This window comes from Vidua chalybeata, chromosome Z (assembly GCF_026979565.1).
Source record: "Vidua chalybeata isolate OUT-0048 chromosome Z, bVidCha1 merged haplotype, whole genome shotgun sequence".
In the NCBI taxonomy this organism is placed as follows: domain Eukaryota; kingdom Metazoa; phylum Chordata; class Aves; order Passeriformes; family Viduidae; genus Vidua; species Vidua chalybeata.
Genome location: NC_071570.1, coordinates 64499734 through 64524908, shown reverse-complemented (window position 1 = coordinate 64524908; position 25175 = coordinate 64499734). Strand labels below are relative to the sequence as shown.

At 41.7% G+C, this 25175-nt stretch overlaps 1 protein-coding gene across 5 annotated transcripts in view; it reads left to right on the top strand.

The window, feature by feature from the left end:
* The first annotated feature begins 11438 nt into the window (after positions 1-11438).
* Positions 11439-25175, top strand: part of RASA1 (RAS p21 protein activator 1) — a 53186-nt gene continuing 39449 nt past the window's right edge. The window contains exons 1-2 of one of the 5 annotated variants that reach the window (XM_053932448.1): positions 20432-20449; positions 22694-22750. Coding sequence is in view for 1 of the 5 variants with exons in the window: in XM_053932445.1 (XP_053788420.1) it covers positions 11656-12044 (389 nt within the window). In the remaining 4 variants the exon portion in view is untranslated. Of the gene's footprint in view, positions 12045-20431; positions 20450-22693; positions 22779-23141; positions 23243-25175 lie in introns of those variants that run through there. The other 4 variants (XM_053932449.1, XM_053932447.1, XM_053932445.1 and 1 more) reach the window with 4 other exon arrangements.

The window sequence follows — 25175 nt, the reverse complement described above, 5'->3', positions numbered from 1 at the left end:
CACGGAAATTATTACATGCAAATATTTTAATACTTAAAATTAAAAAAAAAAAAAAAGCTGTCCTTTGCAACTCAGTTTTTCATTTCTTCTCATGGAAAAAAATCAATAACTAACAAATCAGCTTCCAAAGATGAGGATAATTTTAGTGTTGCTTAAAACATAACATAATTTTTCAGTGTATCTATATTTGGAGTCAGTATATACAGGCTCATGGGAGAATGCAAACATGCTTTTAATGAAGGCATAAATTATACATATACGTAAATATAAATAGTAATGTTCAGAAAAAAGTTCCCTCCACCCACCATACCACCAGTACTACATGGAGCAAGTAGATTGCTCTTATCACACAGTGCGCCCAGATTAGAAAACTGAATCGCCCTGAGATTTTAGAGATAATTACAAATTGGCCGAAATGTAAAAACTTTAGTCTTGCTCATAAAAATGAACAAGAAGTGACAGGTGCTGAAAAAGCGCTACCATATAACCAACTGCCAGCAGAAGAAACACGTTACACTCTTTTCACTAATAGTTCTTACCGTATTGTGAGAATGAAATGAAAGTAGAAAGCAGCCATATGAAACCCCAAACAGCATGTTGCAGAAGAAAGAAAGTAGAAAGAAGAAAGAAAGAAAAGAAAGAAAGAAGGAAGAAAGAAAAAAGATCAAATAAACTTACTGAACTCAAAACTGTTCAACTGGCCCTAGACATTACAAAAAGAGAGAAGTGACCAAAGCTCTGCCTCTACACTGATTCATAGATAGTGGTCAATAGCTCTATAGAGATAACTAGAAAAGTAGAACTAATTAACAGTATTTAAAAAAACCCAATTTAAGCTGCTGATAAGTAGAAAAACATTGCTACCAAGGTAGAGAAACTACCTGTAAAAATTCACCATGTAAATGCCCATGTCCCCAAAGCAGAGCCAGTGAGGAGCACCAAAACAATCAGCAGGCAGATCAAGCTGCAAAAATAAGAGTGCCAAAAATAGACTTAAATTAGCAACATAAAAGAGAGTTGTTCCTAACACGATGAGCCCATGATGCCTCAGTCATCAGGGTAGAAATGCCACTTTTAAGTAGGCACGAGACTGAGGAGTAGATTTAACCAAAGACAGTATTTCTCAAGTTATCCATAACTGTGAGACGTGTGCTGCCATCAAACAAGCCAAGCGAGTGAAGCCCCTATAGTATAGGAAGCAGTAGTCCAAATACAGGTATGGGGAGGCCTGGCAGATTGACTACATCACACTGCCCCACACACGCCAAGGCAAGTGCTACGTACTCACAATAGTAAAAGCCACCACAGAATAGTTAAAAACCTACCCTGTACCTCATGCTATGGCACGTAACCATTCTGAGCCTTAAAAAACAAGTCCTTTAGAAGCATAGTACCCCTGAAAAGATTGAGTCAAACAATGAGACTCATTTCAAGAACAGCCTTATCAACACCTAAGCTAGAGAACAAAACATTGAGTAAGTGTACCATATTCCCTACCATGCACCAACTGCCAGCAAAGTAAAGAAGTACAATAGACTGTTAAAAACCACCTTAAAAACATTAAATAGAGGATCTTTCAAAAATTAGGAACAGCATCTAACAAAAGCCACCTAGTTAGTTAACACCCAAGGCTCTACTAATCGAGTAGGCCCTACCCAATCTGAACCTTTACAAATAGTAGATAAAGTCCCAGTAGTACATGTCAAAAGTTTGTTAAAGAAAACAGTGTAGATCAATTCTACCTCAAGTACAGACAAACCCATTCATGGGGTTGTCTTTACTCAAGAACCAGGTTACACATAGTAAATAATGCAGAAAGATAAAAGAACATGATGTGTACCTCAAGGAGATTTAATTGTTAAATGAGAACTATGTGTAAATATCACTGTTTACTAAATGTTACTACCATTATCTTTATATAACTGTATATTAGATGTGTTTGTAGAGTTAAAATAGATATATTGGTTTTAGTAGTAAACTAACAATATAAGGATAAGGGGTGGAATGTCCTAAGTTGACTATATAATACTTTTATCCCAAATCATCTGTTCTGTTTATACAAAATAATACGTTTTGCACCTTTAAGACTTGTTCCAGGAGTGAAGAGCGAGAAAAGAAGCGCAGAGTTTGTTTTCAGAAACTGCACTCACTCCTCCACATTCTTGCTCCTGGACTGTGTTGTCTGCAGACAGACAGACAAGACAGAGCTCTCCTTTGCTTTTTAGTTAGTTTTAACTAGCTGAGGCAAAAAAGTTCCTTGGACTGTGGCTTTTCCTTTTCTTTAGACCTGCTCAAACCTGCTCTAGACTGAACACCAAAAAAAGCACCAGTAGCGCACACCTATGGCCCAGCAGGCTGGGCCTGGGCTGCAGCATTTCCAGCACCAAAAAGACTAATAAGACACTGAGTGAGTCGAGCTGCAGCCTGGGGGGGGGGGGGGGGGATTTTTCTAAGTTCGTCCCTCTTTTACAGCAGCAAAAAGTTTCATTCTTTAATATTGTTTAAGTTTGCTTGTTTAATAAACAATTTTTTCCACTTTTCTCCAAAGAAGTATTTTTTCCCGAGCCAGTTGAAAAGAGGGGCCAATTAAATCCGCCTTATAGAAGAACTCCTTTGGGGGTTCTCTCCCAAATTTGCCCTAAACCAGGACATAAGGTTTCTCTTTCATTTAAACACAGACAATAATATGGAATTTTAATAAAAGGATCACAGACACTAAGAAAGACTGACAGAGCAATCATGTAGCACTTTTTTGTATGCTACTGCAGTTAAAGAGGTGTTGGATTGACAGGGTGTCATGGTTTAAAAGCCCAGCCAGAAGCCAAGGCCCAGAGAGCTGCTTGCTTACTGCCCCACCAGTAGGACTAGGGAGAGGATTGAAATGGTAAAAGTCAGAAAACTCATGGGCTGAGATACAGACAGTTTAAGAGGGAAAGCAAAACCCATGCCCACAAGCAAAACAAAGAATCAATCCACTGCTTCCCAAGGGAACACAGTTGTTCAGCCGTCTCCAGGAGAGAGGGCCCCATCACATGTAGTGGTGACTTGGGAAAAAAAATGTCATCATTCCACATGTTCTCACTCCTCCTCTTTCTTATCTCTATATATTGAGCATGATGTCACATGGTCTGGAATACCCCTTTAGTCAGTTGGGGTCACCTGTCCTAGTTGTGTCTCCTCCCAGCCCCCATGCACCTACAACTTCCTTGATAGCATGGCAAGTGTATGAAAAGCAGAAAAGCAATATATGTAGCATGACAGCTATGCAAGTAGGAAGAAGCAACACTCTCTGTAACTGTTTATTTTCTACCTGTGGGAGTACAAGGGGAAGAACTGGAATAGTTGGAGCATTCCAGGTTCTTCATTACAGGAAAGCTGCTTTCTTAACACTACGTCTTCTGACAGAAAGACTGAAAATTCCTCTGATGCTCTTAATTTCTGAAATGGGATAAAACTTTAGAAAGGTAGAAATAAACTGTACTCAGGCAGAAGAAAGAGTCAGGAAATAAGGAGTGAAAGGGAATGTTTTGTGGTATTTGTATGTACTATAAAAATAATACTTTGCCTTTAAATAACTGAAATACAGTGTCATACTTTATGTGGCTTGTCACCCTAATAATTAGGGTGTTTAGCAGCTTTCAAATTTTTTAAAAAACCCTAATTGATTCTCTGACATATGTGTGAAATAGCTTGTTACTTCACTGATGGAGAAAGAATAACTTTGCTTAAATTACTTGCCCAATGCCATACAAATCAGTGACAAACCCAGCCTGAATACCTGAGCTCGTAATCAGGCATACATCTGCCTGGAACACCTCCCCCCTGCCACTGTTCTCACAATATGTACTGTTATATTAGCTCAAACTAAGGAACATGCAAATGTACTTTTCAAGGAATCTGGCCTGACACCACTCTGACACAGGAGGGATGAAGGAGTGGCTATCCTAGTGTCATTTATATCAGGGATTTCAGAATAAGATGTATTTGCAGAAGCTCAAGTGTTGCATCCTGGGATTGGGTTTAGATTAGGGGTTCTTATTTGTGTTAGCTAGCCGAGTCCTGTGTACCCCCGTGCACCCCTCGTGTTGTCGTCCCCCCCCACGATGTCTGGCCCCATGCTGCCTGCCGTTGGGCTTTCCCCCCGCCACTCCTATGACCACTCCCCAGTCTGGCCCCGGGAACCCCGTGTCTGCCGCCCCATCCCCATGATCCCACTCAGCCCAAGGCTCAGTGTCTGCCCCTGCAGTGTCCCGGTTGGTCGCTGTCCTATGTCATCTCCGCGGCACCCGCACGGATTGGGGGGCGGCGTCTGCCCTCCCTATCACATCCCCTATATCATCCCGCTCCTTCCTGGGTCCTGGCGCCACTTCCCCCATGTGGAGTGGGAAGCGTGGGTCGCTACCCCCCCACTGCAGCTCTCTGTGACAATAAAGCCTTCCTGCTTTCCTTCGTGGGTGATTTGGATATTCCTTCCCTCTTCGCCTCAGACTCTTGCGCAGGTGACAGAACCTGGCAGACCCTGACCGGCATGCCAGCAGCAGCGGCATGCGGGAGAGAAGCGGCAGACCCAGGCGTCTGGGGGGAGGCGGTACCGAAGGGCGCCGGAGCTGCTCCAGACCTGGGAGAAAGAGTGCAAGGCTGCACTCAAGAAGTATCAAGAAAAATATTGTTACACTTGCCCCTTCATCCAAATACATCAATTTATAAAAAAGTCCCATGAAGGCTTGTAGCTTTACTTTTGAGTAGTCTTGAGAGGAGTGAAGCAATATGTGGAATAAACAGACTCCACAACCTGATGTAGTTATGAAGTGGGTATGTATGTCAGCGCCCGGCACAAGTGAGATATCTCTCATAAAAACTTGTGCCCCGAGCCTCAGTCTGACCCACATCTTTATTCACAAAGGTGTTCCATATGCAAGCCATTACACAACTTTTTCATGCATATTCAACCCCTGGCTCCGCCTGTCCTCGCCTCTCATGCTAAATAGGTCCACGCCCTTCTGGGCATGCGTGTTTTGCTGTGGTGGTCACAGTGGTCTCTGAGGCTGAAGATTGTGGTCTTCCTTATGATTGAACTTTTGAACTTTTCTCCTTTGCGCGTGCACTTTTGGTCCTGATTACGTTTGTCAGTCTTGATAGGCTTGGAGACAAAGGAGCCCCTTTATCTGGGCTCTTTGCATCTCCTGGTCTCCTCCGGTATTGTTCTTTATGCCAGAAGCTTCAGAAATTTGCATTTTCCTGGGCCTTTTATACCATGGCAGTGGTTTCTTAAGTAAAAGGTTAAAATTCAACACATAATTCTACAAGCTAAAATTTAAATGCTTAATTCATTTTGTTAACCCAAGTGAACTCCAAAAATCTCTATTTCAGGAGCAGGGAGTTGGACTCAGTGATCCATATAGATCACTTCCAATCTAAGGTATTTCATGATTCTAAAGAGGCAGTCAAATTCCAAGGCTTAAGAAGTGACACAAGTTGATGTGTAGAACCTCCAGCACCAAGTAACGCAGGATGGCAACTTTGCCTGCAAAGTGAACAGAAAAGGCGTGTTGGGTGAACACAGAGGTAACAGCTCAGCTGATGTTACTAGGAGCTCTTTCTCTGCAGAATCCTTTTCAAATTTAAAACTGGTCTCACCAAAATAAACCTCTTGAAAGAGCGTTGTAGACGTATTAGCCGCCGAGTGAAATTCTTAGCACAGCTGTCCTTCTAATCCCTACGCCCCCACACACATGCTCCTGCCCTGGAAGGCACTTAGAAAAGCTTGCCTAATAAAGGGAATCTTTTAAATATTTACACTGCATTTCTATATTTAGGCTTATTGTACTACTACAGTAACAAGGTTAAAATTATTTTGTTCAGAAATATGAAAAATGCATATTTTATGATTGGCTTTTCACAAATAATAAACTGAATACTATATATACTATATTGATCAGAAGTGCTGTATTAACATTTTAATAGTATGGTGAATGTAGATTTGTGTCACAGTGCGCTGTTGTATCGTGCTGGGCAGCAACAGCAGGGGCGCAACCTTCCCCCCATAGCTCTGCTATGCCCAGTTATTGCTTGGTCCGGCGCAGGAACAGATAACGACGACACGGGACATGGGGTAAAACTGGATGGATTTATTAGGTCCACAACCTGGGACCCCAAGACAAAGCCCAGGGCGGTCTGCAGAGGTTTTTATAGAGGGAGTGGTATAGGGCAACTAACCAATGAGGGCATGGCAGGGAGGAATCTAGGGCAGGACTAACATTCTATAAACCTATCAGGGAGAGCAGGGGAGGGGAATAATACAAAGCAACAAATGGGGTATCAAATACTATAAGATAGACAAGGAACACTCTGGAAAAAGGGGTAGGTATAGGGAGGATTGACAACTTGGGAGGGAGGAAGTTAGGGAAGGGCTTCGGGAGATGGGTAACTCGGGAAGGGAAGAAGATTAGGGAGGAGAATAGTGGGCAAACACAAACTTAAAGCAAAAACCACACCACAGCAGCTCCTCCTTTTCTTTTAAAATAAAGAGGGGGAGAGCCCTGGTGTTTAAACAAATTGATGAACGGTATGGGTGTATGACAATACAAGAGTCATATAACAGATACAACAAATTTTACATAACAGATACTATACTTTCACAACATGTAACAATTTAATAAAACAACAGAGGAGATTCAGAAACTATCAGGAAAAGGATAAACTTATCATTGCTATAACATATAGGATAAAAATCTTCTTCACGAAATATAAAATGCACAAAGTCCTCATGAAGTGCAGGTGGATCCGAGGTATGAAGCACAGTGAAATTTGGGGTATTGGAATTTCTGGGGCTTGACAAGTGACTGAAGAAAACTGATTTTAAATTCTGCGTAACACAAAGTACTTCAGGGGGGCTAATCGTTTTGCAAGACACAATCATGGAAGGGTGATGTAATTTTACTAATTTTATTTTTTCTCTGACAGCTGTGTGGAAACGTTGGGCATTAACTTGATTGGGTGGCTCTTCCTTCTATAATATATAACTCAAGAAATAAATTATTTCAAAATTCTCTAGAACATAAAGGACAATTGCATAATACAGAAAACCTGGTTTGAGATGTGGGGAGTTGATTAATAAATCAATATTTAATTTCTACTTTTAATACTAAATGGTAGTAATATGGAAATCAAAAGGAATAACAGGTAGGGTACACTTAGGGAAATGGATAGGGGACTTGAGCAATCACCTCTGCAATTTCAAGAAGTAATTTTATTTTGACTGTTCCTTTTTATTTTCTTTTTGTTTTTTTTTTTACTTGATTGTCTATTTCAACTGCTGCAGCTTCCAAGTCTATGATCCAGAAGGGTTTTTGGAGAGGCCTCGAAGGATCAAGGCCTTTCAGAAGATCCTTCCAAAAACTGAATGCCAATTGAATCCGAATTTGATTTAATTCACAGGAAAAACCATGATTGCATTGGTGACTGCTGCAAGTAGTATGGGGTGAGATGACTGACCTGGGAGCAGCCATCCTTGGGGGGAAACAAAACAGCGACGTCCTGGTCTGGGTTTCTGGCTCCACCTTCCTCCGAAGGAGTCCCCCCAGACAGGGGAGGGACCTCCCAAAGATGGGACCTCCCATCAGAGGAGGAGTTGGAGGAAGGAGTAGGGGGTGGTCCAGCTCCGCCTTCCGACAAAGGGGACTGGCCTCCTACACGCAATTCGTGTAGCGGCCTCTGCGGAAAAGGCAGGGCTGGCGGTAAGTTTGGGGCCGGAGAAGAAGAGCTATGGTGGGAAAGTGGGCTCCAAGTGGTGTGGCCATCGCCGTCTTGGAAAGGGTGGGGCCAGGCATACTGCAGTTCCCTCATATGGCCTGAACAGTGTCCGGCAGGGCACTAGGGATGGCGCAGCCAATGCCATCTCCAAGGGAGGATAGGGAAGGGTATTGGGGAGTCTGAGGGACAGAGGGTACAGGGGGCTTCACAGAAACCACAGGGGAACTTACAGGGGAGGGGCCCACTGCAACAAGATCTCAATGGTGTGTGTGGATGTCGGGGGCCTCTTTAATATTAAATTCTCCCCTATACTTATGAACGTGCTGTCGTTTCATGGGAAATTTCTGCCCCATTCTTGTTTTTTCTACTCTCTCAGCCCTCATGGGATGCCCCAGCTTTTTGGGGGAGAGCCCAGCTTTGAGTAAGAGAGAATAGAACAAACACTCTCCTGATAAGTGAAGGGTACCCTCAGGGAATGTTTCAACCTTTTGGGGGAAGAGCCCCGATGTTGGAGAAAGCGGAGGGTACGTGTGATCTCCACAAGTTTGGCCACCAGATCTTGGAGACTAAAACCCACCCGCCGGGGATATGCCCTGCTTTGGCTCACTTACCCTCGGAGCGCAGGTGGAGGCATGTTTCTGGCCACTCGCCTTGAGGATCCAAGGGAGTGACGGTGGAAATCCCCTCAGATCAGCTTCTTATCAGGCAGCGTCGGCCCTGGAGTCGTTCTCCTTAGCCAGCTCAGGAGCTGGCTTCCGTGGTGGAATTGCGATTAGCTGGGAACATTTTCTTTCTCAGCTTGTTGCCTCCAGGGACTTAGGTGTTCCTGGTGCTTCAAGGCCCGTCCCTGGGGCCTTGGGCGCTGCCACTATCAGCCCCTGGTGTGCTCGTCCCAATGCGAACATCTTGCCCTGCAGAGATTCTGGGATCTTCCCTCTCACTGCTGAGGGCCCTGACTCAGCTTACTGTGAGCTGTCCAACAAGCCTTCTCTCTTCGTCCTTTGGGTAAGTCTGCCCCCTCGAGGCACCTATGGCAAGAAGAAAGTCGGGGCAGAGAGCACGTTGGCAAGGACAAGAGAGTCCCGGAGCCTCAAATTTGCCGCTCAGCTCCTCTTAGAGTCCAAAGCAGAGCTCGCTGATCATCGTCGCTGGTGTTCCTTTCCCTTCTTCTTCTTCAGTGAGGCAGGCGCCCCCACAGATTTGCCCGTTTGTTTTAAAAGACAAAAGAGGGAACCATCCTCTGCTACCATCTGTCACAGTGCGCTGTCGTATCGTGCTGGGCAGCAACAGCAGGGGCGTGACCTTCCCCCCACAGCTCTGCTATGCCCTATTATTGCTTGGTCCAGTGCAGGAGCAGATAGCGACAACACGGGACATGGGGTAAAACTGGATGGATTTATTAGGTCCACAACCTGGGACCCCAAGACAAAGCCTGGGGGTGGTCTACAGAGGTTTTTATAGGGCAGTAGTATAGGGCAACTAACCAATGAGGGCATGGCCGGGGAGGAATCTAGGGCAGGATTAACATTCTATAAACCTATCAGGGAGAGCAGGGGAGGGGAATAATACAAAGCAACAAATGGGGTATCGAATACTACAAGATAGACAAGGAACACTCTGGAAAAAGGGGTAGGGATAGGGAGGATTGACAACTTGGGAGGGAGGAAGTTAGGGAAGGGCTTCAGGAGATGGGTAATTCAGGAGGGGAGGAGATCAGGGAGGAGAATAGTGGGCAAACACAAACTTAAAGCAAAAACCACACCACAGCAGTTTTGTAGTTAAAATAGAAGCTATGTATGTGGGTTTTTTTAAAAAGAGTTATTTGCTTTGAGAGAACAATCCCAAAACACCTAAATCTTCCAGAGAAGAAGAATTTATGGTTCTCTTATCAGAAGAAGCTAATTTCTTCAGGCCTTGCTCAGACTTGAAGACGCCGTGGGGATTAGAAGGAGTTGACATATTCCAGACAGAGTTTCTTATTTTAAATAGAATGTACGCATAACCATGAAGTATGCATGAATATGCAACAGTGTATGGTTTTTAAGGGTTATTCCTTTGTTCACAAAACATGCTTGTCATGGCTTAAGTGCCTGAGAGCATCCGGACATCCGTAATTCTTTGCTTTTTATTGTCATGTAATTGTCCTAACTCTAAATTTTTATTACTCTAATTGTATTACTATTTTTATAACTATTTTATTATTATTAAACTTTTAAAATTTTAAAAACCAAGTGATTGGTATTTTTCACAAGAAATCTCTGAGGGAAGGAAGAAGCAGTAAGGGGAAAGCCACAGACAGAGCAGCCTACAATATTCCTTGAAATTACAATTTCTTAAAGCAGAAGAACAGCAGTATATGGGTATATTACAATGGTATAGACTGTGGGCTAGAGCCAGCTTCTCTTTTCACTGTGACCCTGGGCAAAAAAACCAGCATAATTCCACATGTCTTAGTAGTGTAAGTTGGAAGCAGAGTTTGCCCTCAGAAAGAAAGATATGAAAAAATTTCAGCAGATAAAAAGAGCTTGAGAGCTGTGAAAGTGGGAGCAGTAGTTTGTTTATTGGCCTCAGGAAAAATTCACTTAATACTTTTGGGTAACACAAATCTTTGAAAACTTGAATGTTTAGATGCCTTTTGAGAACCGTAGAGAAGCATGCAAGTGTAAACGTGCTGCTATTTGTCAGCTCTTTAACACTGGGAGGAAAAAACAAACAAACAAACAAAAAAAAAGTAAAGATATCTACATACCTGGTAATGGCAATCACATGATGTCTTCTTGATCCCAGAGGTATTTAGGTGTGAAGTGAAGCTGATGTACCAAATAAACCCACTTTAGGGAGAAAAATGGTTGATGGCGAAGGTAGGTATAGATTTGCATAAGGTGAACTGAGAGCTTGCAAGCTGGAGTAACATGACAAAAATACAGTTTCAGGGAAGAACAGAGTAAAGCAGACACTGAGTTCTTACAAGGTAAACAGTACCACCAAGATGTATTTTTAAAATTTATTGCTAGAACTGAATCAGAATCATTAAGGTTGGAAAATACCACCAAGATCAAGTCTAACCATCAACTTAACACTGACAGGTGTTGCCCAGAAGCCTGTTCCAGTGCTTGTCCATCCTTTCAGTGAAATATTTTTTCCTAATATCCAGTCTAATGCTCCCTTGACAAAACCGTTTCCACTTGTTCTAGCAATACTTGGAAGGGAGGGCATAGTGATGTGGGGACTGGTCTCTTCTACTGTGTCTGCAGTGTCAGGACCAGGGGAAATGGCTTCAAACCGAGACGGAGGAGATTCAGATTATACAGAATCATACAGACTAAACTGAGCTGGAAGACACCAAATGGCTTTTCTTCACTGTTAGGGTGGTCAGGCATTGGAACACGTTGCCTAGGGAGGTAATGAAGTCATCATCCTTGGAGGTGTTCAAAAGGCACCCGGATCTGACGCTGGATCATATGGCTTCAGAGTTACAGTGCTCATGTTGGGTTGAACTAGTGAATCCGACTCTACTCCCGCGCGTTCCCAGCCCCTCGACCGCGGAACGAGCCCTTTGTCTCCCTGGCCTGCACAACAGCAGCCATCCGCGCTCGCCATACCGTACAGCACGGCCGGGGCTGTGCCGCCCGCGCAGGCGCAGAGGTGCCGCGCAAGCGCGGAGCTCCCCGGGCGGGCGGCGCTTCCCTGGGGCGACCGCGGGCCGAGGCAGCCGTGCCGGGCCCTGTGGAGCGGTCCAGCCCCCGCCCAGCCAGGCATTGTTCCCGGCCCGTCTCCGCCGGGAAATTTCAGCCGCGTCCCGGGTCCGCTGCCTGCCGGGTCGGGGCGGGGCACGGTGGGGGCAGGGGCCCAGAGCCCCTTTGTCGCCTCCTCCCCGGCGTGAGGCCGCCGGCGAGGCTCAACATGATGGCGGCCGAGGCCACGGGTGAGGAGGGCGGCTCGGGCGCTGTAGCCGGGACGGCGGGAGCCGCCGCGGCCGGAGAGCTGGGGCACTGCCCCGCCTTGTGCCGTGGCCGGGCGCCGGAGCCGCAAAACCCGTTTTTGGTTGGCGGCGGCCCCCCAGGCGGGCCGGATTTGTGCTCGGTTCTGGGGCTGCTGGAGCTGGGCGCGGGGCCAGCCTCTCCAGCGACCGCTGGGGCTGCCGATCCTGGCTTCCCCCCGCTGCCGCCGCCCCCGCCCCCCCCTGTCTTGACTGGGGGGCTGGGGACAGTGGACGAGGGAGACTCACTGGACGGACCGGAGTACGAGGAAGAGGAGGTGGCCATTCCGCTCAACGCGCCCCCCACCAATCAGTGAGTACCCACCGCCCCGCCTCAATCCTTGTTGGGAGTGGGTACCATGCTGCCGGACCCCCACCGCTAGCCGAGGAGAGCGTGTGTCACGCTCGGCTGGAAGTTTCGCAGAAGTTTTGCGTCCCACCTCTTCACCTTCCCTCCCTCCTCTGGTTCCGTTCCAGCAGGAAGTTTGCTTCACGGGGACACTGCCGGGAGTCTGCGGAGCGCAGCCCACCCGCAAGTCGGGAGAGTGAGCGGCGGCAGCCGGGAGGTCAGACTCCTTCCCCTTCACGGGGAGCTGGTCCTCCGGTACTGAGTGGGATCAGTTTACGGGAAAAAGGCTGAGTTAGTTTTTTGCAAGTTTTCATAGCAGTACTGCAGAGGTTGCCAGGAAGAGTGAGCTATTCTGCTTATGGTTTAAACTACCTGTTGGGGAGACTTTTCCAGTCAAGGTAGCCCCTTCTCAGTAGAGTGAAAAACTTAATTTCTGTTAATAGATCTGAAGAAAAAAACTATCCATGGCATAAAAGACTTTTATTTACCATGTCATCATTTTGTATTGCGTTGCTTTCTGCTAAAAAAAAAAAAAAAAAGATAACTTATCTTTTCGATTTTTATAGAATCAACCAAAGTAATGCCCACATGTTGGATCTTTTTAAAAATTCAGGTAGTCTTGAATAATGGATTTAAAAGGAATTAAAATAATTTCTAATTTTAAAAGCGTTAACGGTGATATTTTTATAAATGTTTTAACTGCCTTGCTGCTCAACCAATTTAGGGTTGTTTTCATATAGGTTATGCTTGGAGAGAGGAGACATCTGGAATAAACTGTAAACTTATATTTAGGTTTTATTGTATTTATCCGTACATCAGGTTAATTTGGATTCCTTTAGTGCTGGTAATAGAAAGAATCTTCCACTAGAGGCAGACTAGTTTTTTGTTGAAGTTGTGTGAAATACAAGATCAGATAATGTTATGGAGAGTCCATGTAATTAGTAAGTACTCTAAACACAGCCTTTGGATTTCACTGTAGAAGATCGACAGGTTTACTCAAACACTTCCAAGGTGTGTATTAGAATAGAAAATAAACCTTTTCTTCCATATCCTTATCATATTCTCCCCAAAATGAAATGGTTCAGAGGCTTACATTTTTTCATTAGTATAATTTCTATAAATATATTGTTCTTGTAGTTCTTGCAAGTATAGTGGATAATTTAGGGAGTAACATACACTTGTATTTAAAGAGATATATATATAGATAGGTCAGAAAGTTAACCTAAAAATCTGTGTGAAATTCTGGGTTCGTTCTTTATATTCTGTCATAACTTGACTGATAGAGTTAAGTTTGGAATTATGTTACATACTCTTAGGATTTCAGGAGCCATTGTCATTTTTAAGTAGGACATAAAATTATAATAGCTTCTGTAACAAGCTTCTCCAAGCTTGTTTTGCGAATTAAAAAACAAGCCCAAAGCAAACAAAAAAGCTCAAACACAAACCAGATACAACATTAATTCCTCGTCTTCCAATTTTTAGGCTATAAAGATGTTACAAATGCTTTTTTAAACATGAGTATGCTTTTAAATAGTGTAAAGTTGGCGTTCTGGCTTTCATAGAGATGGGAAATAAAGCACTTGCAGGTTCTGCACTTCCCATAAGGATGTTGTAATATAGTTTGCTCAGGGAGGTCTGGGGAATATGTCTTCTTGTAGTGTGTATTCTTTAATATTCAAGCAGTGGGAGGATATTAACATATAAGACCTCTTTATTCACAAACTCAGAATCCCCCAGTAGGGTTCATTTTTTAAATCTTTGATCTGGAGTGAAACTAACATGTCTGTTCAGTGTGTGTGTGTGTTTTCATTTTTATGGAGCATAGCAGTGGTGTGTTTGTGTTGCAGCTTAATGCTAGGTGGGACGCACAGGATGCTAGGGAATAGAGTGGGCAACTCTATTTAGGTCATTTTTTCCCTTGCTTTCTGCCTCATTTGCGGAGCTCAGTGACAGAGGCTCAAATGGCATAAGAAAATGCCTTTGGATTTAATGAGTGCTGATGAATGCTGATGATGCTTTAATGAATGCTGATTCTCTTATGTATTTGATTTGAAATCTTAGTTGACAAAATCATTGTCCGTCCTAATGTTGCATTAATGTGGCAGGAGCTGTTCTAGTATTGCAGCAAAACTGGCATTTTCATACAGTGTTTTTGAGCAGTGCTTATCAGTTTGAAATGGAAATCAGTTGAAATCTGAAAGTGATCAACCACACAAAATGAAATAGGCTGTCAAAATACTGTCTGGTTAAAACAAATCTTGCCCAAAGCAGATATATTCTTACAGTCACTCTTGGAGCTTGTTCAGGCAACATAATAAGAAAAAGTACTGAAGATGAAGACAGGGAGAGGAATACTAAATAAGAATGGATTGCATTAAAGTAGACAATTTTTCCACCTGATCATAGAGTGAAGTTCTGGTATCTTCACATGAATGTTCAAGGTGGCAAGCTGAGATAGAATATTATCTTTTTTAGATAATGAATTTCTTCATCAGTTCCTGTTGCGTGTGGAAGACAACACCTTATTTTTCGAAAGTTGGTGGGTAGTGTACTCGGGGCTACTTTCTGGCTGGATGTGTGGTGTTAGAAGCACTGTCTTACATTAGTGGTTAAACACAGCAAAACAACATTGTACCTAACTTGCTACAGGAAATGAAGCAGTAAGTAAACTGAAGGTGTTAGTTCATAGGTAAATGAAAACTTCAGATAAATAAAACCAGAAGTAGGACAGCATTTGGAGCCGGAAGTTTGAGGATGATTTTTCTTTAGGTTAGGCATTGTTTATAGTTAACATTAGATAATGTAGTTTTGTTTAAACAGTTACTAGAGTCTCTTGACCTACTCTTTATTTAGTTTTTATGTTATGTCATTGATTGAGTCCCATAATGCCAGTGTGGGACTTTGGCAGTTCATCTACTAGCCTACTCATTGAAAAGTGTAATACTGTGCAGTGTTTTTTCCAGCTTTTTTGTCTGTATGTTCCGTGATTGTGAAGGGAAGATGAACACAAATTTTCTAGTGAGGGCTTAGGTTTCTTCAGAATAGGACTCCATATTTTGGTTCAAGCATAAATTTGTAAAATTCCCATGCTGGTTTTCCAGTTTCTTTCATATCTTTCTCCCCCCAAAAATAAACGTCTTCCAATATGTCTTGCTGGTAGGCATAGTAGAAGGGAGGAGAAGGCATCTTGTTTTAATACTTTGTGCCACACGTAAGTATTCCAGGGTTGATTCCTCAGTGTCCCTCCAGAGTATGGTCAGTACTAGTAAAATATTACAGTGCTTTACAGAGTTTAAACACTTGACCTGCTTTATTTACTTTCATATGCTATTTAAAGACTGAAGGTGGTCTCTAAGAGTTTTTATATAAAATACCTGCTCTATCAGTCTTGTTAGTAATAGAGCAGAAAAAAGGTTTCTGTTATTAAATTAGTTTAAATCATATTTAGTGCTGAAGGTGGTGAGGAGTAATCAGCATGGATTTATAATGGGAAAATTGTGCTTAACCAGCCTAAGAGCCTTCTGTGATGTAGTCATTGACTTGGGGAAGAAAGGGAGAGAGTTAAACCTAACTTAGGTAAGGCTTTTGACACTGTCTTCCATAGTCTTCTTATGGACAGACTGAAAAAGTATAGGTTAGGTAAAAGGACATGAGGTGCATAGAAAACTGGTTGAATGATTTGGAACAGAGCATGATGATCAGTAGCTCAAAGTCCAGATAGAGCCAAATTACTGGCGGCATTCCCTAGGGTGCCTTCTGGGGCCAATACTGTGTCCTGCTTGGACAGAGTGCACACACCCTTATCAACTTCACAGATAATGCAAAACTGAAAGAGGAGCAGCTGAAACACCAAATAGTTGTGCTGACATCCTGAGTGATGTGGGCAGGCTGGAGAGTTGGGCTGCAGGAGATCTTGCGTAGTTAAACTAAGGAAACACAAAGCTCTGGTACTAGGGAGTAGTAACCCTAAGCAGGTGGTGAGCAGCTGGAAAGCTGCAGAGAAGCATGTGGGTGTGAGGATGTGAACAAAGCCAGCAGTGTGACTGTGTGGCAAAGAAGGCTGATGGTTTCTTGGGTGTCATTGGGAGGACTGTTGTCAGCAGCTTGAGAGGGATGATCCGTTCTGCTCTGCTCAGCACTGGTGAGACACATCCTAGGGTATTCAGTGCTGGGCTCACCAGTACAAGATAGACATGGAGTTAGTCAAGTTATTTCTCACCTGGAGAAGAGGGGGTAGGTCTTAAACATGAGTATAAAAATCATGTGGGAAGGGTTAAGATGAGAGTACCAGACAGGCCTCAGTGGTGTGAGGTGACAGGGCAAGAGGTAATGGAGACAAATGGAAAAACTTGAATTGCCCTTTAAATACAACAGGATGCTTTTCTTTGTTATTTTGTTTGGATTTTTTTTTATGGTGAAGGTGATCAAACAGTGATAAAGATTGCTCAGTGGTCATGAACTCTCCATCATTGAAGATGTTCATGACCCAATGGAAGACAGCCCTGAGCAACCAGATGTAGTTCATGCTACCTGAGCTGGGGTTGTAAGGGGGGGCAGGGTTGAACTAGATGATCCCCAGTGGTCATCTCAACTCAAGTGATTCTATCTATATTTATAAAGATACTGTTTAGAGGTGGAGATCCATGTTATAGGACCTATTTGCTGAAAACTCTTTCTGTAATTAGTCAGGGATAAAGTCAGGACAGTTGCTAATAGGGGAGATCTGTAATGAAAGTACAAGAAATACTTAAGATGGCAAAAATAATATTTCATTACTTTCTGTATAGACACATCTTAATTTCTCTGGTAAAAGCTCAGGAATCTGCCTTTAAAAAGGTTTTTCTAAAGCAGCTAACAGGGCCTCTTAAATATTTAATAATTTTCTTTAAATACATAGCTTTTCTGTATAGGGTATGTTTTTATTATAATTATTCACATGTACAAATTAATGTACCCAGTGATGCTATATTAATTTCAAAGCTCCAGTCATATTTCAGGAATTGAGTATTGAGGTTTCCAGGACACTTGGTGCACACAGTGTGTTATGGCAAGTTACAGTCTGATTCTTATGAAGATCAGACCCAGAAAAATAATTTTTGTGTTCACATTTCAGTATTTTCAGCTACTTTTCAGGCCAACTTCACACCATACCAATTTTTTTTGTTGGTGTTCCGTTTTTTGCTAAACTGAAATAGCAATAGTTGTTCATCTTCAAGTGCTAATAGTTTGTAGGTTTTTTGTGAGTATAAAATTTTATGAGGGTTGGAATGTATAGAATCATAGAACCATGAATCAGTCCAGATTGGGATGGACCTTGAAAGTTCTTACATCCCAACCTTTTGTGGGACAGGGAGTATAACTGAGATTATCTTGCAACCTGTCCGGTCACAGCTTGAAAACTTCCAGTGACGTTTTTCTTCTTACTGAGGGAGATTGTTTCAGTGAGCGATTTTAACTACTGGAATATTCTGATGAGATGCCCCTGAGCCTTTTCTTCTTCAGAGAGATGAGGCCTAGCTCATTCATTCCTCATGGAACTGGTTATCCAGCCCTGTTCATCTTAGTGTCCCTCCTTTGGATAGTCTCCAGCCTGTTCACATCTTCCTTGAATTATGTGGACCAGACCTGGACACAGTACTCCAGCTGGGTGGAGTGGGATGATCGCCATCTAGGTTTAGCTAATTTTTGATAATCAACTCAGGAATTGTATGGTAATTATGTGTAGATTTATGTAGGAAAATTTTTATCTTCTTTTTTATTGTTACTATTTTGAGTCTACCTCCTGCTTTTCATAGAATTATGCATCTGTATGCATCTGTTTAGCCACATAACGGAAATTGTGTTTATGGCTCATGAGGCTATGTATGGTTATTTTATTGATAAATTACATTATATTTTCTATTTATAAAATTTAGGAATGATCAGAATTCAGTTCATTTCTTATCAGTATTGCCATCTGTTAGTAGAGTTAGCACTAGAGATGTTACAAGATTCAAGGTTGAATACTTGCCTAATACTGAACATGAGGGAATTGCTTGTGTTACTTAGTCAAACCACAGTTTTCCCCATAGTTTTTTTTCTTGCATGGATTTTTGTGCTTTCTAAGCGTCTGTGGATTTTTTTGTCATTTCCATACCTTAAAATAAAAAAAAAAGATGCTAGAGAAATGTCTTTGTTCCTCTAAAAGCAGCATGTTACCAAGCCTCTGTAGTAATCATCTCAACCTATATTCCAGTCTAGAAACAGGTGGGTTTTTTCTTTTTCTCATTTTACACAGAAATTTTTTTACGTTACACAGTGAGATTTGTTCGGTAGGGGTTGTACTCTAGATTATATTCCCCTCTGTTGTTCCTAGTGCATGCTGGAAGATTTGAACATGTATTCACAATTCAGGTGGGGGTTTAATTTGTAGTGTAAAAATAACTGTCAGGGTTTTCTCATTGTAGAAGCAGTTAATCCACCTGTGCATTTGACACATCTCTTTCTCAAAACAATCTAGTTTGCAGGAGGAGACGAGAAGGGAGCACAAAACCAAAATCTGTGTTTGATTAAAGAGGGTGAGGGGCAAGGAAGAGGAGGAAGGTGAAAGAGCCTCTGGTACATTTAATGAGGGTAATGGCAGACAAATTGAACAGCATCTTAGAAATTCCTTCATTATTGTCAAGGATATCTGCTCACTTATATAGCTTTATTAACATTGTTTCAGAACTAATGACTCAAAAAAGGTGTATTTTTCACCTGAGGGCACAGATACCTAGCATGTAAAAGTGGAAAGTTTTTTGCTAAGGCCTTTAATGAGTTCCAGAATTAATTTCCTAATCTGATTCTTCAGTAAGAAAAATGCCAGCTATTTCAAGAGCTATTTTTCTTGAAGTTTAGCTGTATTTCACTTGCTTATTGGTGGTTCTTGCAAAAATGAGATAGGCAGTCGGATTTCTTCTCAGTGTTGAACGGTATGCTGTTGTCACACCTCTGTCTCTTCTAAAGTTATGGCATTGTTTGCTTCAGCAGTTGAAACTTTTAGAAGTTTTCTGCCCTTTGTGAAATTATTTAAATAGGATTGTTTATTATTCTCTTTACTGTGTACTTACCTTGCTATTTCATGTTTTCATAGTCTCTTTGTTAAGACATACTGAGGTTTTCACTTGGTCCATTTAGTTCTAGCTCAGAGGTGGCATAAACTCTGCTGAGTTTTAATGGCTTTTTTTGTGTAGGTGTGTGCAAGGCAGAGGTGTGTGTAAGTTGTACAGTTAACAGGTTGACGCAGCTAGTGTGCCAAAGAGTGCCTGTGGTGGTGATTTTCCATGTTAGCTGGCTGGTTCCTAGTCTTATAGCACAGCACAGTTCAGTTTTCTCTGTTCTCTTTTTGAGGGATTTTGGAACAGTCAAATGAGAAAAGCAGAGTGAGACTTTGTTAAGCTTACATGGGTATGCTTAAGTGTCTCTTAGAAAAATGCATAGGAAAGCAAAAGGGATTAAAATCTCTCCCTCATGTTCCTAGAACTGTATGTAACAGTCATGCACATTGGACAAAGAACACTTACTTAGCTAGAAGTTAATTTCAACTGCTTTTCTTAAAGGTGCATGCTTTCTAGTATATTGGCAGATCTTTTTCTTGTCGTAAATTTTGTGACGTGGAGAACTGCAGAGACTTGGTCAAAAGTTGGTAACTACTGAATAATAACTAACAAGATGGAAGAAGGAGATGAATGTAGTAAAATCTAACTGAAATTTAGTCTTATCTCTGCAAATTAGGTGCATAAAGGCATTATCACACCTCACAAATATGACAGAAATGGGAGTAAGGTGGTATAAGGCAGAGTCTGGATAAAAATAGTAGTACTGAGAGTGTGGTGTAGGCTGGGAGAAGCTATAAGACTGAAATCAAGCTTCAGCACTGAATAGGAGTATTGAATCTTATGTTGGTTTAAAATCTGCTAAGGATAGTATCTGCCAGACAATTATTCTGCCAAGGAAGATGCAAACCTTCCTGGAATGGAAAAACAACCCCTCCCTCCAAATTATTGTAACTTCAAAAATTACAAAGCTTCCAGGCAGAAGTAGGGGAAAAGGAGTAAACAGTTGTTTAATAGCAAATAAATAAATAAATAAAAATAGATATACATATATATATCTCAGAACAAACAAAAACTCCCGAAGTTTTCTCATGTTAAGTGCCACTTTTCCCCTTTGGTGTAGTTATGACCATGACCGTCAGGGGGCGGTAGTGACTCTGGTGAGGCCACAGCTGCAGTGACTGCCTTGCAGCCGGCAGAGGGTGCTAGCGGGCTCCAGTGAGGCAGGGAAGGGTGCAGTCGTGGTCTTGTAGCCAGCAGGAGCACTGGGATACAAGAGTGGGACCTTCCCAGGTGATGATGGCCATGGCCTCTGGCAGCACCCAGGTGTTAGCTCTGGGCTCCCTTGCAGCAAGGAATGAGGGAAGCAAGCAGGCAGGTTTTGGTTGCACTGCTGAAAACCAATATCATAGGTCAGCCACACTCCATGTGGCCCCTCTCCTTGGCTGCTGAAGGGAAGTGGCAGTCCTGATTCCACACCCCACAGGATCTCAAGCTGAGTTTACACCTCTTGTGGTATCCCCTGAGCCATGGGGGAACTGAGGGGAAACAGTGACAATTCCTGGCACAAATGACTGTGGGATATCCCCATCACCATGATCCACCCCTCAAGACAATCTCCACATGGAAGGCTTGAGTGGAGGATAGTTGATGTTAACAGAATAAGAAGACAAAAATAATTCAGGATATTTTCTTATGTAATTCTTGTCTGTCTTCATGAAACACCTTGAGATTTTAGTGTATCTTTTGATACTGAGGATTTTCCCAGTTCAAAGTAATCATTGCTCTCTTTTGCTGCTAATTGAAACAGGGCTCATGGTCTGAGGTGGTAACAAGAATCTCTAATGTGTCAAAGGCACTAAGGCAGAGTCTGAAGTCATAGTAGAGGAGCTCTGAGCATGATTCCTACAAGTTCTCCATTGTTACTACAGGTTTTCTTGAAGTACCGTGGTATAGCTGAGAAGAGCCTTGAGTGAAGTGGATGGGGGATTTAAATACTTTTTTCCTGTTCACCATAGCTTTTTCTAGATGGAAATAGAGAACTTTACACCTGTTATCAACATCTATATTTGTACTAAGTTGCTGAAACTCACTTTTACTCCCCTTCAGGATAATCTTGCATTCTCTTTTCCCTTACCTACTGTGTGCCTAAGTAAAAATTGCAGCGTACTGTAAGAGCAGAATCCTTTAGTAGAGCAGCAAAACTTCACACTTGCTTTTCCCACATGTAAAAAGGAAACATGTAAATAAAGATTTGGTTGTACAATGTGACATGCTTCCATATGTAATGGCAGCTGCCTCCTTCCGTATACTAAATTCACCATCTACTGCCTCTTTGTGAATGGCTTGTTCCTTGCATGAGCCTTGTGCTGTTGGGGCTATGTTGGGGGCCAGAAGCTGTATAGCTATACTGTGAACTTGCTAAATGCATCCCTCCTCACAGTAGGAAGGGTTGGCTGGGCCTAATGGGGCTGGTGTGACTACCCAGCATCTTACGTGAAGCATGGGAAAATACAGGGATCTCTTGTTTGTGTGTGCACCAGAGGTCACAGCTCTGACTGCAGTGCAGCTCATTCCATGAAGTTCATGACTTGAAATATGGTTGTCAGCCACTCAGTGTGGTGGTACTATAGGCACCATTCTTCTGCACACCTTGCTTGTGTGGGTACAAAGGCTCATTGTGATGTTGTGTCTTTGTTCTGTCTGCATGCTGTAATTGTGATAGCTAGGATTGGAGTTTTGAACATGCTGCTTTTGAAATAAACTGGCAAACGGGAGTATTTTCATGCATAGTTTTGACAGTTTTCTGAAACTTGGAAGCCTTCTACTGGTATTCTCTTAGAAGCAAAATAAAGAACAACTACACAATTTTCTTAAAGCAGGCAAGTTAAACAGGCAGTCACAGAAAAAAATACCTGAATTGCGATCTATAATTGATAGGACATTTTATAGTTAAATAATTTCATAACATATGCTTGCAAGGCTACTTACTCTCTTTCAATGCATGTTATAACAGCAACTGCATTGTTAGACTACTAGCTCTGATTCAGAATGTCACCGAATTATGTTTATTCAAAGCACAATGAAAGGAGTGGGTTGTCAGCATTTAAAAAAATGCAAAGGTAATGTTAGAAATACAGAAGTGTTCCTAGGTAGGATTAGGCAAACAAGCAGAGGTGACTGATGAGAAATTATAGGGACCTTGTGGCAATGATGGAGGATGTACATCTAAGTAGTAGTGAGTTAGAGTTTTGAGTGTAAGCACTTCTAAGTTACAGTCATTTGGCAAGTTATTTATGAAAAGCTAGGCAGGTTTTTAATGTGATACCTTCCCATTCAAACTTTAATTCCTTTCATGAGACTTAAGGTACACCATGCATAGCAATTCCGTTTGCATCCATTGAGATTCTCTATGGTTGCCATTGCTTTGGACTGAAAACAAACTTGAAACTGTTTTGATTGCAAAATATTTAAGTTGTAAATCTTGATATAGAAAACTCAGAAGGAGAGATGGTTTCTTGTTATTTATATTTGCAGAAATACTCAGACTTCACTCAACTACCTGATTGGAGCTTAAAACCAAAGGATCTGGGGGTAACTTTATTTCATTTCAGAAATGATGGTAATGTGTTTATATCCTTCAGAGTGTTCTGTGCTCTATTCTCTGATGAAATTAGGAGTATGGCTAGCTCTGTAGTTTACTCATTTGTGTTGTACTTTCTTTGGATAGCAATGGCTACTGGATGATCTTCCTTTGTAATATAGCATAAGAGATCTTAAAGTCTTTCATTAGTGCTCATTAGATTAGTCAATATCCTTAAATGAGATTGAATAATGCAGTTTGGTAAAACAGTGTTTACTGTTTGCTGTCAATATCCTTGAAAATTATGATGGGAAGTTGCAGAATGTATCTTTCTATAATACTGAAAACTGGTGATAGCAGTATGGGTTATAAGACATTGATTCTGACCGTGTTGTCTTTCAGTACTCCTAGATTGAATATTACGTGAATAAACTGTATTGCTGAAACTCTGCTCTCTGAAAAAATGCAGTTATTTCTTGACAACCATTTTGCATATTCTAAAGGTATTATGCAAGTTTGCACTTAAGTGTGTATCCTATATTTTTTAAAGATGTGTGAAATCTACAAGAGGTTTCCTGATGATATCACTTGAGCTGTTTTCTCTTACCATTGCTCAATATTGACTGCTGTGCTGTCATTTGTATTAAATTTAGTGTTAATATTTATTTCTGCGGCTAGTACTATGGAGTAATGTGGTACATTACATTAATGCAGAGTGAGCTGTAAAATATAGATTTTTTTGTCATCAGAAGTTAACATTTTATATATGGGCTCAGTGACACTGAATTTAATTGCACTCAGAAGTTAACTTAATATTTTTATTTCAGAAAACAAACCTTTCCTTAAATGCTTTACCAGGTAATAAGTGTCTTCTGGTACACTTGATATAAAAGTGTTGAATGGGACAAAATATAATCTGTTTAGTATTAGAGAATGTAATCTCCAATATGTGGGATATACCAATATATATATTGCCATCACCAGCAAGGAGGGTGTCTTTTTTGTTTGAAGCTCCTGGACTGAGAATTGGGGCTCCTAAATTTGTGCTATTGTTGTTAGAAATCCTGGTCCCTTATAGAAAAATTCTTTTATATGCATATGATCCTGCCTTTCTTATTAAGGTTTATTCTGGTTTTTTTTTTTTTTTTTGTAATTTGCATTCTTATTAAGACTCCCACTTCTTCATTTTGAAATTGTGCCTTTCTTTAAATTTGGCATTTTAATGCAGTATGTCTTTCAATAGAAATAAGATTATTTTCCTCAAGTGCATGATAAATAGGAACAAATAAAAGCTCAGTGAACCTGTTATTAGTCTAAAATAGATTTCATGAAATGGAATGTTGGTTTCTTCATCAGGGAAGTTTCTTAGGTCTCTGAGGAGTTATATACTTCATGAAAGTCAGTCTATCCAGGAAAGCAATGCCCAGTTTTGACGTGTTGGGAACAAACTTGCTCAGGTTTCAGCTGTGCTGTGCACACTGACACACAGAATATTTCATCCTACTTACTTTAAAATGAACTGTCATTTTGCTTCCTTTAGTAAAAGACCCTCCTTGCTGGGAAGGTGTGACCACTTCTTTGTGGACTGTCTTTGAATGACAGTTTCTGTTCATGAAGCTGCTTTGCTCTGGAATGGAATGGCACAGGCTCTTGCTAACAGAACTAGGCCTGCAGCAGTTTCAAGTTTTAAATGTTGTACAGACACAACAGTGCTTCTACTGGTTTAACTTGTTTTGATCAGGGTGAGGAAGAGAAGCAAAGGGGAGCAATACTAGCAAGCACCCAGTTTTAAACAGTTAAACAGTATCTATGCTTGTGCTGCTCCTACTGGTGAAATGGTGTTTTTTGGTTTGGTTTATCAAGGTTTTGTTCTGATAAAAGCTCTCAAAGCTTTTTTTCCCATTTTGTAAGAAAAAAAAAGCTTTTGCTCAGATTTTATCAACAGCTCAGCTTTTTAATTTTTTTTTTTGAAGCTGTAGGCTGTGAAAAATTTGATATTTTTGCATATATTAGTTTAAGAGACCATTTACATGTCTTTGAAATTGCATGTGTGTGAATCTTACAAAACAGTCTGTGAACTGTTAGAACTAAATGGTATATTGTGGGAACCCAGGACATCCCTCTGGCTGACCTGGCTGTCTTGAGACCCTGGCAGGGGGCTCAGAGACCTTGGCACAAAGTCAAAAACACCTGTGGCTTATATTTTAGCCTGTAGAAAAAACTGCCAACTTTGTATGAGGAATTGCAAGCCACAAGGGTTTGAGTAGCGTGGTAGTTGAATTAACACAGGGTGAAAAAGTAGAATTTTTAGAATGGGGTTCAAGGGGACTCCTTTTTGCCCTCCATGTCTTGGTGTGATGGTGACACTTTTCTGTTGGTTTAAGGTAGAGACACACTGTCCAACATAAATAATAGATATTGGCACATTATTGTAAA